General features: G+C 45.7%; 1 protein-coding gene across 1 annotated transcript in view; it reads right to left on the bottom strand.

Moving 5' to 3' along the window:
• Position 1: 1 nt before the first annotated feature.
• myo9aa (myosin IXAa) overlaps positions 2 to 14,868 on the bottom strand; it is a gene marked incomplete at its 3' end in the record, with an annotated part of 68,062 nt that continues 53,195 nt past the window's right edge. Inside the window, exons 13-25 of the mRNA XM_031568618.2 lie at positions 13,500 to 13,641; positions 12,193 to 12,388; positions 10,738 to 10,857; positions 9,187 to 9,262; positions 5,886 to 6,017; positions 5,452 to 5,491; positions 5,227 to 5,349; positions 4,040 to 4,120; positions 3,813 to 3,923; positions 2,653 to 2,775; positions 2,016 to 2,165; positions 1,031 to 1,347; positions 2 to 668 (exon numbers count right to left, since the gene is read on the bottom strand). Of these exons, the coding sequence (XP_031424478.1) occupies positions 2 to 668; positions 1,031 to 1,347; positions 2,016 to 2,165; positions 2,653 to 2,775; positions 3,813 to 3,923; positions 4,040 to 4,120; positions 5,227 to 5,349; positions 5,452 to 5,491; positions 5,886 to 6,017; positions 9,187 to 9,262; positions 10,738 to 10,857; positions 12,193 to 12,388; positions 13,500 to 13,641 (2,278 nt within the window). The remainder of the gene's footprint in view (positions 669 to 1,030; positions 1,348 to 2,015; positions 2,166 to 2,652; positions 2,776 to 3,812; positions 3,924 to 4,039; positions 4,121 to 5,226; positions 5,350 to 5,451; positions 5,492 to 5,885; positions 6,018 to 9,186; positions 9,263 to 10,737; positions 10,858 to 12,192; positions 12,389 to 13,499; positions 13,642 to 14,868) is intronic.

Raw genomic sequence — 14,868 nt, 5'->3', positions numbered from 1 at the left:
CTGGAGGGTTGGCGAACTGAGGGCTGATGGGGTAGACCTCAGGTTGCTCTGGAGGTCCTGAGGACGGAGATGTGGGAGCTTCTTCGATGGGAGCGTCTGTCGTTGAAGGTGGCCTCTCTTTGAGACACTCCTCCATGCTGAGTAGTTCGAAACTGCCCTTTGAGCTCTGACTGTCTGGTGTACCCTGAGGGGAGTGGAGACCTCCTGTCTCGACCACTGTCAGCTCCGTAGACCAGCGGCGCTCCTCAGATGGAGATGCCCCACCAGTGGAGCGGACCTTGAGCAGCTCCAGGCTGAACTTGGCCTGCTCTAGCTCCCTCATCCTGCGGCTTTCCCTCTTGGCTCTTGTCTTCTGATAAGAGTCCTGGTCAAGGGTCTTTGTCCTGTCTCTGACAGAGACACTGTGCAACGGGCTCCTTGGCGCAGTGTCTTCGCTTCTGGGCAGCTCTGAAATACTAACTTCCTGTGCTTCTTCCGAGGGATCCAATGCAAGCTCACCTCCACTGTTGAGTCTTTGAAGGCTTCTCTCCCTGTCCTCACATGAACGGTCCTCCCAAGTGCTCAAATCCAGGCCCATGATCCTCAGCTTCTCCTCTTCTGGTGAGAGGCCCGTCTGTCCATTCAGCAGCTCTATCTCTTTTAACTTCTGTTCTTTCAAGTCTCGGAATCTTTGAGAGAAGACATGAAATGTAAACGAAGTACTGAAGTAAAACTCTGGAGCAAAAATTGCACAATTACCCCAAACAGCGCTGGAAAATACAATAAATTATATTGTTTGTCTTTAAAAACACAAACTTGTGGTGCAATGTATCAAGTGGCACCCTGAAGAAATATTTCCTGCTTATCTGAGCACACAGCACCTACTTAGAATTGTTTATGCAATGATTCTATTGAACAAATCACATTTTTTGTTTTCGGTTTGGCAACCTACCAATGGCTGAGCCATTTCAGAGCCCAATAAGCAGCCCTGTGTTGCCTCACAATGACTGCTAACAAAAGCGGGCCTGTAGACAGAGGGGAGTTAGCTTACCTCTGCCTTGCCAAAAATCCCCTGCTGGCAGCCTGAATGAGCAGCACAGAGTGCTGTAGCCTGCGGTAGCTCTCCTGTTCCCTGTGGCCACGCCAGGCGGCTTGAATGACGCAGGCTGCCCCCTCTCTCCTGTAACAGCACTGCCGCCAGCTCCTCTGGATGGTCAAGGCTGCTTGTCTACAGAGAAGAAGCCTCCTTCGCTCCCTGTAGCCCCTCCAGGCTGCTTGCAAGCAAACCGCTGCCCCCTCTTGGACAGCTGGATCATCGTCCGCCTCTTCCTCCTCAGCCTGCCTCAACAGGCACCCCCTCCACCATTGCTAGAATGAGAATGATCGACACGATTAATATGAAGAATATGGGGGAAATAGCTTCTAAATGAAACTCTGTAGCCTTGTCAAGTACTTCAGTTTGCCTTGTGTAATATAGACAAAAATGCAAACCCAATTCATCTGGCGTTAATCTATGCATGTTATTGCAATAAGAAATCCCAGCATCAGCCTGGTTTTGGTTAAATGAAAAGTAATTCAATCATGAATCAGTTTGGCAAAATATGCTAGGAAAAAATAAGAAATAAGAAGACAACAGTCTACTGTAGTTTATCCCTCCAGTATAATTAATATCTTCATTTGACCATGCAAACCATTTTCAGTCATATAAAACCCTAAAAGCTTTACTGTATTAACACACTTTTTCATAGTCAAATTCCATAAAGGTAAGAAAGTACATTTGTGAATGAAACAAGGATTAAAGGTTACATTATATCACTGTCGGTGAGGATGTATGATGTCTGAATGACATAAATGTCAGCATATGACAAACAACAAAACAACTGATTGATCCATTCAACCCTTGGGAGCAGGAACTCCCCATGAACGATCACAACATTGATAAATTAAACAGCCTTCATTTCAACATTTTTCACAAGAAAAATACGAATTTGACAAAATCCAAATGCCTTATAACAAATTATGGTAATTGGGCTTACCTGGATGAGGCAAGTAGCCTGTCTCATCTTGAGGTAGTGCCTCCTCTCCAGTGTGGCTCGGAAACGGCGCTGAAGGACCACTATCCGCTGCAACACCTCCTGATGGAGCATGTTCTGCAGCCGCTGCCTTTCAGCCTCTCGAAAGAACACCTACATCACGTCACACACACACAAACACATAAGGGTTAGGGGGACCATGTCATATCTCGTCCAATTCACAGAGAATGTAAGGTATGGGGTTTTCTAATTAAAGTGTGGTCGGAGAGGGCACTGTATGCCATTCCAAAGAGCTACATAATAGATCAGTCTGTGTGTGTGTGTGTGTGTGTGTGTGTGTGTGTGTGTGTGTGTGTGTGTGTGTGTGTGTGTGTGTGTGTGAGCATGGGTGCGTGAGCATGGGTGCGAGTGTGTGTGTGTGTGTGTGTGTTTGTGTGTGTGTGCGCGAGTGCGTGCGCATGTGTAAGTGAGAGAGGGAAAGTGCCCAATACACAAAAGTACTACTGTGTATCTTAGGGCATGCACACACTTCCACATATTACTACCTACATAGTATTTACATAATAAATATTGAATGTATTTAAAAGGCACTACACTCTGGACAAAATACTATCTAATTCAGAGGGTTTTTGCTCCATACCATTGAGTGTCCCACTTGAAAGGTGTCAGGGCCGAGGTCTGCTTGGCACAGGAAGTCTTTGACGCTTTCTTGGGTGGTGCGGGAGCCCTCCGGTAATAGCACATGGAAATGACGAGCAAAGTCCTACGGGACACAAGAGAGGAAAAACAAGTTATGAGACATACTTGGTAATCTTTCAGTAATCGATGAGATCATGAAAAGAAAGAATTTCCCCAAGTTTCATCAGCAGAACTCCAGCCGTGTAGTGGAGCATTCTGGGTAGCTAGGCCAAAAGAGGGCCTCACCTCACCGGGGAAACATGCTGCACCCTCCCAACTAGGCAATTACAGGGACAAGGGGGTGGCATGGGAAACAGAGGGTATGTTTATATAATTATAACAGTCCACTTGCTGCCCAGACAATAGAGAGGGTCTTTCTTTTCGGACGCCAGGGGCCTTGGTCTTTCCCAGGTGAGTAAACTGTCCTCACATCACTGTCATGGACAACTCCCCCATCTTAATATGTTTAGATGGATGGAGAATTCAGGGCTCTCAACAGAGACGAGCTTTCATCTGCTCAGTAAATTAAGAAAATGAAAAGTTGTTGGTAACAACGACCCAATCACAAAGCACGCGTCACCCCGTCATTAGGAAACAATGATTCAGTGCCTTGGATACCAAGGATACGGGGGAGCGGAGGAAATTGCATCAACCCCTCCACACCCTGCAACAGAGGGAAAAAGTTAACGTCTGCCTCAGTGCAACCTCTGAATCACTCTGCGCTGGTTTCATCTCTGCTGAAGGAAAGGCAAATTAGCATAAAGTCACGCCGTTTCGTGCTGGCTAGCTGGCTCCAAGTCCCACATTCCATGATTCTGAAATAGAACATAACACCAAGAAAAACACTGTCTTTGGGATATCTGAGAGCCCCTCTAGATAGATTGCCATATTCGATGTGCATATCAACTGGTACCATGTTGCATGATGACATTGAATAAGCATGGTGTTCTGCTATGGAGCTGTAATGCCTTTATTACAAATTAATAACTTTGCCAAAAGTGGATTCCTTACAAATTTTATCTTTCAAAAAGTCTTTAGAGAGTGGTTTAGTGTGAGATTGGAATGAGTGTGTGAGTAGATGTCTCCAGGGTAGAGAGTGCAGTTTTAGTGTTTTTGTCTAACCTGGAAAGTGTACTTGATGGGGTATCCTGATTGTCTGATGCGCACTGTCTCCAGCATGCCTGTGTACCGTAGCTGCCTCAGGACAAGGACGTCATTGAAGCGCAGGGGAAGCTGGAGACAGAACAGCACGTAATGTTACACACATGGCCTGACAGATGCAATCTGTTTGTCATTCTTGAATTATTCATACTGCAACAATACAGATTATTTTCATAAATAGACAGTACCTTCTCTGCGTTTGAACGGATGCATTTAACAAAGTAGGGCTCGGACTGACCCAGGGTCTCCATGAGCTTATTTAGAGACACCTAGAAATGAGGAAACGAGAGAGAATTGAGAGACACCTAAATTTACAGCTGGTACAACAAAACCAAAATATCCTTCTTATGGAGTTGTAAGAACATGTGAGTGAAACACAACCAGAGGAAGAGAAGAAGAACACAGGGTATTCTGGTAGTGGTCAGGAATTCCACTTTCTCCCCCCAGAAGATTAAAGCAATCAGACACACAACAGGATGTGGGAAGTGAGCTCATCCACACATGTGCTGTGGTGGGACGTGGGCCAGCGGCTGTGGGGCATGGCTGGACACCGGTCGGGGGTGTTTATGGCTCTCTGGGAGGCCCCTGCTGCTGCGAGACTCTGGGGTAGGACGAGGAGAGAAGCCGGACCAAGGGAAAGCCCAGCTTGAGATATTGGGGGGGGGGGGGTTTATCTAGATATCTCATACCACTTTAAGGGTGGCGTGTTTTAAGTAAGTTGCCCACAGTTCCAAAGTCAACTGCCTTCTTTTCTTTCACTTTCTTTTATAAACCTGCCAAATGACCCCCATCAGATATCCTCTTGCAAGGGGGGGGGGGGGGGGGGAGATTTCCAAATAGATAACAAACCGATATAAACAAGTCTAAAATGAGCACTATTGTTTTCAGCAACTCTTCTCTGGATGCTACAGCGACCTCTTTCCGATATTGTATTGTCAAGTATGGTAGTGAAATCGGAGGGTGAGTTGTTTGAACCACTAAAGCCACTAAAGCCACTATTAAAAGGAGACATGACGCCATAGTTCGCAAGTCTTTGTTTGGTTTTATGTGAATCGGAGCTGGCCAAAGCACAGGCAGTGACCAGACTGTGGACAGACAGCGACACAAGAGAACAGAGGGGTGGGACACACAGTTACGTAGTGTCGTTAAGAGTTGTGTTGAGTTTATAGCTCCCTGTGCTAAAATGCCAATTGTGTGCCTCACATATCAGTCACGGGAGGAATAATGAGGAAAGAAAACATGAATATTTGATCAGGTTTGACAAAAATGAAGACCACAGAAAACAAGAGAAGCTGAGGATAGTGGAAAAAAAGGAATAATGAAAGAAAATAAAAATAAGGAAAGAAAAAGAAAAGTGTGAGAAAGAATTCCTGACCTGGAACTGGGCACTGATGCTGGGTGGCTTCTTCTTCTTGTGAAGGTGCAGGAGGGATTTGGTGATGCGATCTTGCAGTGTGAGATTACTCAGGTACTTGAGAGACTTCACATCCAGCAAGTGCTGCAGGAGACACGCAAGGGCAACGGTTAAGAATCACAATCAACGTCATCATTAGCAGCATTACTCATCAAGTGACAAATAAATATTAGAAAACATCCTTACCTTTGGAAGACTTGGCTTCATTTTGTAGTTCTTATTCCTCCTGTTTGTGAGAAGAAAAAGAAAACACACACGCACAAAAACTATTAATAGTGTAGCCTTAATAGAAGAAACTGAAAATATGTAACCTCTCATGGCATCCAATAACACTGGAATTCAACCCTGGTCCAGACTTTTAATTATGGCTCTGTATGATGCAAACTATTTTTGACATTTTGAGGATGGCAGCTTGGAACCCAAGGCACCTTGGAACATAAGGTTAAAGCCCCGTGGCCTACATTAGAGAAAGAAGGAGTGGGTGAAAATCTCTAACTTCATACATATTTGAGGGGGTTTCACAGTTAACTGTGCTTCTTTGCATGCACTTTAAAACTGGGAGAAGTGAGAAAAGACAGAGAGAAGAGGCCACAAAGTGTGGCTTGTGTCTCCTTATTTACATTAATATGCCATGGGCTCGCTCCAGGAGTTTGCTGCTGGTGGAGTTGACGAAGATGCCATCTTCCTCTGAGCCCCCGGAGCCGGTGGAGGAGAGGCGACTCTGCATCGGAGACCGGCCGTTCCAGCCCTCCCTGGAAGAGGAGAACATGAACATATCAACACACGATTCTTCAACACACACATAGCACACAGACAGGGAGGTAAGTGGTTTTGTGGTAAGGTTTATACCTACAGAGGTCACCGGTGTGCTTTCCTTTAGCATGGAAAGACATCCTAGAAGAGTGTTGAGTGTAATCCATGCGAGATATATGATAGTCTTTTTGATATACTCGTTGACATTATGAGCTCATATGAACAGAAATTCTGGCATAAATTACATCCATTTTTCTCAACAGCCTCACGCCATTTATGTCATGGCTAAGGATTTATGGAATGAGGAGTTACTGATGAAGAAACAGGCTCTATGAAATTCACTCCACAATGTACACCATTCTCAGCACCTGATCCACTACCACAAAACCCTCTGGCTTCCAGGTGCAGCCTGCCCAACCGAATGGCTGGAAAAACACAAACTCAAACACAAACCTCAGAGGAGCGGTTACAGAGGTTGACCCAAGCGCAACCCAAAACCACTTGCGTCTGGGTAAAATAAAATAACATTAAATAACAAAAAAATCTATTAAAAACATTTTGTGGCATTTGTGGAGGGGAAAGAACAGACTGAATTAGTCAAGAGGTGAAAAAAAAAAAAAACAGTTAGCAGGTCTCGGGTGTTTTCTGCCTCGAACCAATGATTTATACCCTCTCTAGTGGCAATGCCACACACCAAGTTCCACAGGGTGAGAGGATACATCTGCTAACAGTCGGGATTCCATTCCAAGGTGCAGTGATACATCTCACTTGAGTTTCACAGGCAGTTAGACTAATTCATTACAAACAGGTTCTAAAATGCTGTGAAATATTATGATGGGGTTTTATGTGGTCGCTCTCCACTGATACTGTACACTCGGTTAGAATTTTCGGACTTTGGATCTTTGGGTTTAAAGCAGGGGGAAGGATGAAGGAGCTTTTAATTTAGGTGGCATTTGTTTCCAGTTTTTACTGCTTTATGTCAGACAGCCATGAGCTTGTTTGTGGTGCTGAGGCTGTTAAAACACCAGCAGCAGGGAGGTCTTAGCGCGCTTTCTGTTTAATGACCCAGCGCCGATGCCAAGAATTCTGCAATATTTTCTTTTGTGGCGAAACATAAAAAAGCTGTCTCGCATTTTACAAATATTTTCCTCTGTTTGTACACATTCACAGCCAGACATGCTCGTAGGACGAGAATAGAAAACTTGCCTCATAAATGACTACTTCTCTCTACTGACCTTTGAAGGCAATGTTTGGTTCAACTGTGAAAAAAGGGATCCTGGAGAAGCATTTATTCACTTCTGTAGTGGAACCGAAAAACTGGAACTCAGAGGTACATATATGACACAGCAGGGCCCCTCGCACCGTCAAGAGAAATATTATTTCAAACAATAACAGGCAGTGGAGTTAAGTTCTGGTGATTTAGGTTCCTGGCATGCTTTAGGATGAGCACAGAGGCAGTAAATAACGGCACGTCTGTGGCGCACTATGGGCTAGAGACCTGCGCAAGAGCCAAACCAGCTCAGACTAAGCGATCGCCTCCGCCCGCCACACGCTAACACAGACCTATGACTATCTGTCGGGGGTTCCTCTGCTTCACTGAAGGATTAGTGGGAAACATTTGGTAGAGACGCGTAAACACTTCAATCAACATTTTCCTCACATTCCAGACTCCTGCTGTTGCTGAATGTGTTATGATGAGTGGAGCTATGGTGTAGCTCTGGAAACAAACTGCCACAGGCTGTTAAAACCTTGGTAGCAACTATTAGCAGTGTGAGTCCTAGCCTAGCCTACCTTCATCTAATGTCTGAAATGCGTGTGAAGGCAGTGTGAAGAAAACCTTCCAAACAAAACAATACATGGTATGTTAAATGTGCCAGCGGGTTGTAACCAATTTTTTTTTTTTTTAGAACAAAGTTAATCCTATAGTTAATCTCATCATATCTTTTTACAGCTCTCACAAACATGAAGCATTATTTTTTTTTTGGAACAGATTCAAGAGACAAAATCCATGCAAAAGGGGACCCTTCCAGCAACACGTCGGAGACCTCTACATTCCTGTTTACTTCCACAGTGGGGCCCTGCTATCCAGCTGAGACTGGTTATAATTTAAAGAGAGGGGGGTGCGGGGGCTGGGGATGGGGGGGGGGGGGGGGGGGGAAGCAGACATTCAGGATGCATGGACAGTAAGTGTATGTCTGAGGGGACCCCTGCAGAGATCCAACTGTTTACCAGGCCTGGGGAGCTGTCTTCTCCAGCGCATAACTGCGACCTGACATCACATCGGAAGCAGCTGCGATGGGAGGGGGGGTTAAGTGGTCACTTGGTAACACAGAAAATGTGTGGCTCTGCTTGCGCCGTGTGTGTATGTGTGTGTGTATCCATGCGTGTGTGTGTGTGAGAGTGTGAGTGTGGTTGCACATCACATTAGGAGGACTTTACAGCTTGGTCTGGGGGCAGAAAACAAAGGCGCTGTTGTGAGACAGGCCCTTGCCACTTGTTCAGGCACATCCATCAGTAATCCCATGCCATATTTAGTCATTAAGGAAATATGAGGCCCCCTGGCGGGGAGGCTGTGGGCGTCGCAGGGGTCAGCGAACAGTCAGCGTGGCAGCTAGGTGAGTAAGTCATGTCTAAGCCTTCTCACAGGACCCCCGCCCGCGCCCACAGAGGGGAGTTTCTGCGTGGGGTGAGGGATGGGCGGCCTCAACCCCAGGGTTCCTTTAGTCTTTCAGTTCGGCTGGTCCTTGTGGACTTCAGCTTCGATGGGAGAGATTCTGAGGACGCTCTGAAGACTGACCCACAGAATTCAGTGTTCCAGTCCTTGGGGTCAGCCACGTGGACAGGGAGAGAACACTGACCCACAGAATTCAGACTTCCAGTTCTTGGGGTCAGCCACGTGGACAGGGAGTACACCTAGACCAACTACTTCTTATGTCTTCACATACATTCCTCGAATGAGAGAATTTACAAACCATTATAGCTGTGTTTAATGTGAAATCACAGAATTTGTGATTGCAGGAACATGTGTAGAGCCTATCTGAATTACTCTAGTAAACAATCCTGGCCAGTCACCCACTCTAATCATTTTCCCAACAAAGTGTGGTGCAGCTAACTAACGGCAACTCTTTGAAAGCATGAATCCCATTACTACCTTGATGGAGATCTTACCGTGGCAATCTCTCGTGGGGGGTGTTGCTCCCCTGCAGGTCAGAGAGAGGTGTGCGTGGACTCTTTCTCGTCATGCCTGATGCAGAACACAGACACAGAAAACAAGTTTATCACGCTAACAAAGGCAAAAAACACGTAGACACGCAGGACGCGCAAACACCAGGACAGCCATTCACCAATGTTAACTCTTCTCACTGGGAAGATTATTCAGCTGAGGAAAAGATGGAGGATGAGACAGAGTGAGTGTTGATTCACCAAAGAGGAGACCTTGCTGTATGCATGTTCTCATAGACATGCTATCTTTCTACTGTAGCAATCATCAACACTGATGATGATCTCGCTCCCTAGTATCGTCAAATGTGTCTTGAGTGAGCTATTAGTACTATGATCTGTCTGCTCCCATTTCACTGCATGGACAGTGCATCACATTCTAACTGTGTTCCACCTCAACCTCCATCTTTAAACATTCTGTCAGTGGTGTGTTACTAACTTAACCAATACAATTAAATCATCATTACATACCGATTCGATAATAAAAGTTCTGATTGATAAAAGGGTACAAATCGATCAATCAAAAAAGTATCAATTAATGCTAACATAAGGGTAGTGTTTTAAAATTTCTGGATAAAATGATCAAAAAGGAATATACCCAAATTATATGCTACATCATGTTCCATCAGCATCATGGGGGGAAAAAATAAATAAAATCACAAACACTTTTGTACCATCATTAGTAAAAAGAAGTCACATATAACGAGGAAAATGCCCTTGAAGTTTTAGCCCACTGTAAGAGGGAAGGACTGTGTGTATTCCAAATTTGGCCTTTCGTGATGAGTCACTGTGGGACTGGCACTGGAGCTGGAGCTGGAGCTGGTGTGTTTGACATGGATAGGTGGGCCGGTGTGTTAGTGCGGCTTAATGTGTTAGAGAGGGGGGGCACATCAGGCAAAAGCTGTCCCCAAACAGAGGGCACTGAGTGGGGGGAGGGGCGGAGAGAGAGAGAGAGAGAGAGAGAGAGAGAGAGAGAGAGAGAGAGAGTGAAAGAGAGACAGAGAGATCAGCATACATGCAGGACTTAGATAGTCAGACACACAGATGAGAGATGGAAAGAAAGAAAGAAAGAAAGAATGAATGAATGAGAAATGCGAGGGGGTACCACTCGGCATCATCTGTACGGTCAGCCTGTGCGGCCTGTCTAAACTTCATCAGATGTTCAATTATGTTGGCACGGAGGTCCACTATTGCCCAGTACCGCCAATTGGCTGAAGTGGCAAAAATGGAAGATACAATGAATATAAAACAGCTATGAATATCAAACAGCTGTGAATCAGAGATGGGATCAAGTAGTTTTACAAATGAGATAGAGAGACTTAGAAAAAGGCCCGATGCTTGGTGATCCCCTTTCCCCACATTATAAACGGGAAATGAAACTATAGGATGAGACAGAGAGACACACACAGATAGTCACAAACAGACAGGCAAAGAGACCGACAGACAGACCAATAGACGGTAAGACACAGAGAGAGAACAGTGGGGGGGTGGCAGCCTTACTGTACTTCTCCTCTTTGCACCTCTGCAGGATCTCTAAGCTTCTCTGATGCACAGGATGATGCAGAAAGCTAAAACTATCCACACTTTTCAACACTGCACATGGAGCCGAATCATCATGCCCTTGGGAAGCAAAAAGAAAAAACAGGAGAGAGAGAGAGAGAAAGACAGATTACACAGGGAGGAGTATGAAGAGAAAACACCCTCTTGCGGGCTTTCCAAAGGGTGGAGAGAAACAAACTCGCGCCGCTGCACTACTTTCCTATTTTAGGTCATTTTGGGGCGTTGTGCGTCTGAGTGCCTTTGACAGGTTGTGTTCCCACTCCGGAGTACCCTCTCTGACCTCTGCTATTTTAAGACTGATGAGCTCACCTGTAATATGCATTCTCCATCCCCATAGGGCCCCCATCTGGTTGACAGGGTTATTATGACTTAGGGGGGTCCCTTGATTTGATTAAATTAAGTCTCTGTGTGAACACATTCAATTGGAGGATTCACGTTTCAAATGCTACATCAGATATCTGTGAACTGCTGTTGTAAAAACAACACACAAGGTCGTATTAGCACATTAGAATATACTGGGGAGAGGGATTTTCTTCTTGTTAAATAGGTTTGTTTTCACAGTCTGTGGGGGTCGGTTTAATTGTATGCAGACTCAAAGTATTTTCTTGTCTCTATGTCAGACAGAATAAATTGGGACTGGAAAGTCCCTTACTTTTAACACCCTTAAGGAAAAAGCCACTTTAATTCTAGCCTCTTGAGCCCAAATTGGTGATCTATACTATCAAATCAAATAAGTCCATGACACTGTCCCAGGGAGTTTGCCTGCAAGGTGGACTTCATCCAGAATGACTGAAATTAGTCTTCAGTGCAGTCAGAGAGGTGGAAGCTGAGAGGATAGCTGAGAGGAAGTCAAGGCAATCTGAGAGCCAAAGCGACAGGATCTAAAATGAAAGGCACTAATGCTATGCAAGTTTCGTTCGTATGGCCAACTAATGCACACGCTCAGTCACACACACTCACACGTACAGCGCTACATGACACGGAACAACCATCTACCCACGCACGCGAGCTGTGTAATCGGCTACGGCCTGATTAGTCCTCAGCTGGATTTGCTGGGTGCTGTGCTTAGTGCTCTTAGCCTGTGGAAGCATTTATTTGCAGGTCGGCAGAACAGCTGGCTGTGTATATCTGTCAACTGCAGCATGATTACGTGGGTGGCTCACACCCACGCAATATACTACATACTGCAGTGTGATGCTGTGTGTTCAGTCGTTAGTATACAGTTGGTATCCAACCAGAAATATCTAACCAAAAAAGCATCAAGAACTATCGTTTCAAGAACTAAACCAGCTAAAGCTTTATATTTGGAGCTGCTCACATATGAAGTGTACATTTATATGACACCATCTGCCCTCTGATACATTGAAGAGACATGAATTAGCTGCAAGGACTCACCACTCTTCTTCTCCACGTATCTCTTGCCTGCCATGCGGAAGGCCACCACCGCCCTGAAGTAGGCCCGCAGCACGGACCAGCGGAACGTGGCCACTGGGTGGATGCCGATCAGGCCGCCGATGAAGGCATTCTTGCTGCTCTTCAGCAGGGCCACGATGTCCGGCCGCATGTGGTCCGTGTTCTTCTCCCTGAAGTCCTGCGAGGATAGAACCGCGCGCGAGAACACGTGAGAACACAGGCAACGTCCATCCTTTGCCACGGGTCCAATGGGCTAACACTCTCTGTTGTGACCTGCCATGTTCACAGACACTGAGAACTTGCGGAGCCCTCGCTATGAACGCAAGGGCATGGTTCAGATGTGTGTTACATAAGACACTGAGAAAACAGCCATGGAAGTATTAAGAGGGATCAACTCCTCATGGTGGACTTCCAGACTGCCATAACCTCACAGAGGAGCTTTAAGCACAACTAAGGACATGAGACAGGATCCTTCTAGCCAACTTAACATACTGGAAAGGGGGGAATAACACAGAAGAAGAAAGGCATCTAAGGCATCTCTCGCTGCTGCCGTGATAAGTTGCTTATGCTGAAAACTTCATCATATACTGACAAAAATATTGCACACTTCTTTGTAAAATAAGGGTTGCCGCAGCCCACTTGGTGACAAACGTTAAATGAGAATTAGTCTTCTTTCCCACTTATCCGAGAAATCAAATACAAATGTTTGTCATACCAGAATACATTTTCATGGTCGCTTTGAGGGGAACTGTATTACGAAAGCAATCTGAGCACAAACAACATTACTAAAGAAAACATGAGGGCCTCAAAAACACAGAGAGCTCCTGACACACTGCCTTCAGCTTGTTAGTCACAGAGGAGGTGGTGGCGTAAGAACAAATAATTCTGACATCTATGAGGGCGCAGAACAGGCCCAGGCAGCTATTTCCAGTCATCTGTGTTCCAGATTTCAGCATACGTCAGAAATATGAATATTCAACTTGGCTACAGGCCAGAGAGCTGATTAAACGTAACATGCAACATGGTATGTGTTATTCTTTACACATCGATACACACATGTGAGCAGACACACACACACACACACACACACACACACACACAACTGAGCCTGTTGCATGGGTTTCCTGGACTGAGTAAATCTCTCATATATGGTAGAGAGCCTTGTGTCCCCTGAGTTAAACACACATTCACATACAAAGAGCACTATGGTAAGACAGACACGGCTAAATAAAATGACCAAATTCAAATACCTTATAAACAGAGATGTGCAGATGGAGGTTTGCACTCACCTTGACCCGGTACTTGACCTTCCCGGCATAGTGTCGGATGATGAATGCAGGCTCCATGACGGCCGGGAAGTCAATGTAGCTGTTGCCCTCATGCTGGCGCTTGAACTTATCTAGCAGGGTCTGATTGGTTGCTTGCGGGAAGCTGAGAGGGTATGGAGAAAAGGAAAGAGAAAGAGGGAGAGACAGATAAAGAGAAAGAGAGGGAGAGGGAGAAAGAGAAAGAGAGGGAGAGAGAGAGAAAGAGAAAGAGAGAGAAAGAGAAAGAGGAAGAGAGAGATAAAGAGAAAGAGAGGGCGAGGGAGAAAGAGAGAGAAAGAGAAAGAGAGGGAGAGAGAGTAGAGAGAGAGATCACAGTCCATTAGTACCAATGTAATGCGAAGACAGGAGCAGCCTCTGAGGCTACACAGGCCTCTGTGAGCTTCCATCACATATGATACGGACCACGGTCATCAGGCCGATGGTTTAGCTCCCTGGGGGGGCCCTTGTCTCTGCTGCGCGGCCAGCGAGTGAAACATGTTACTTTTCACGCAGCTAATTTCTCCTGGATCGTGAGGTTCCGAGCTGAATCAGTGTAATTAATAGGTCAGTGAGTCTGCTGGCGGGGGGAAGTGATCTGCGCCTCGCGGGCCCGTCTCTCTCCGCCTCCAATTATTAGCCATTTAGACGCACAGCTGCTGACCGGAGGAGAGTGTGTGTGTGTGTGTGTGTGTGTGTGTGTGTGTGTGTGTGTGTGTGTGTGTCTCACACTTTAATAAAGCCGTGTGTGTAGTGTCACTGCCGGGCATGGGACTTAACACAGCCATCCCCACACCCCAACACACACACAGACACACACACACACACACACACACACACAAACATACATACACACACACACACAGAGACAGACACACACAGAGACAGACACACACACACACAGACAGACACACACACAGACAGACACACACACAGAGAGACAGACACACACGCTCCACATCTGGCTCTCTGATGTCGGCTGGGTGTGTTTGTAATTTTTTAAACACACATTGCTCTCATTAAAAAAAAATGCAAATGATGTTCCATAACGCATGAAGATACGCATTACGTAACTGGCACGTTGCATGTTCACGACTGTGTAACTGGCTCGGAGTTAGCACAACAAAATATGCCATTTCCCTAAAGCTTAAATGGTTTTATTCTTTTGTAATGATCCACAGAGATGGCTAAAGAGGAGGAACTGGGAGAAACATTCTCTCTTTTTTTAATTTTAATCTGATAAACACGTGCAGTTCCTCCAGACACCAGATCTCTGGGGTTGTTGCCGATACTTTTAGCAAAAGATCAACAACTAGAGGAAGCTCAAGAGTGGGCCGGGAGAGGCCGGAGCTAT

Source organism: Clupea harengus, chromosome 6, assembly GCF_900700415.2.
Source record: "Clupea harengus chromosome 6, Ch_v2.0.2, whole genome shotgun sequence".
NCBI classification, from domain to species: Eukaryota; Metazoa; Chordata; class Actinopteri; order Clupeiformes; family Clupeidae; genus Clupea; species Clupea harengus.
The sequence above is the reverse complement of the archived record's forward strand: the minus strand, read 5'-3'. Positions and strand labels throughout refer to the sequence as shown.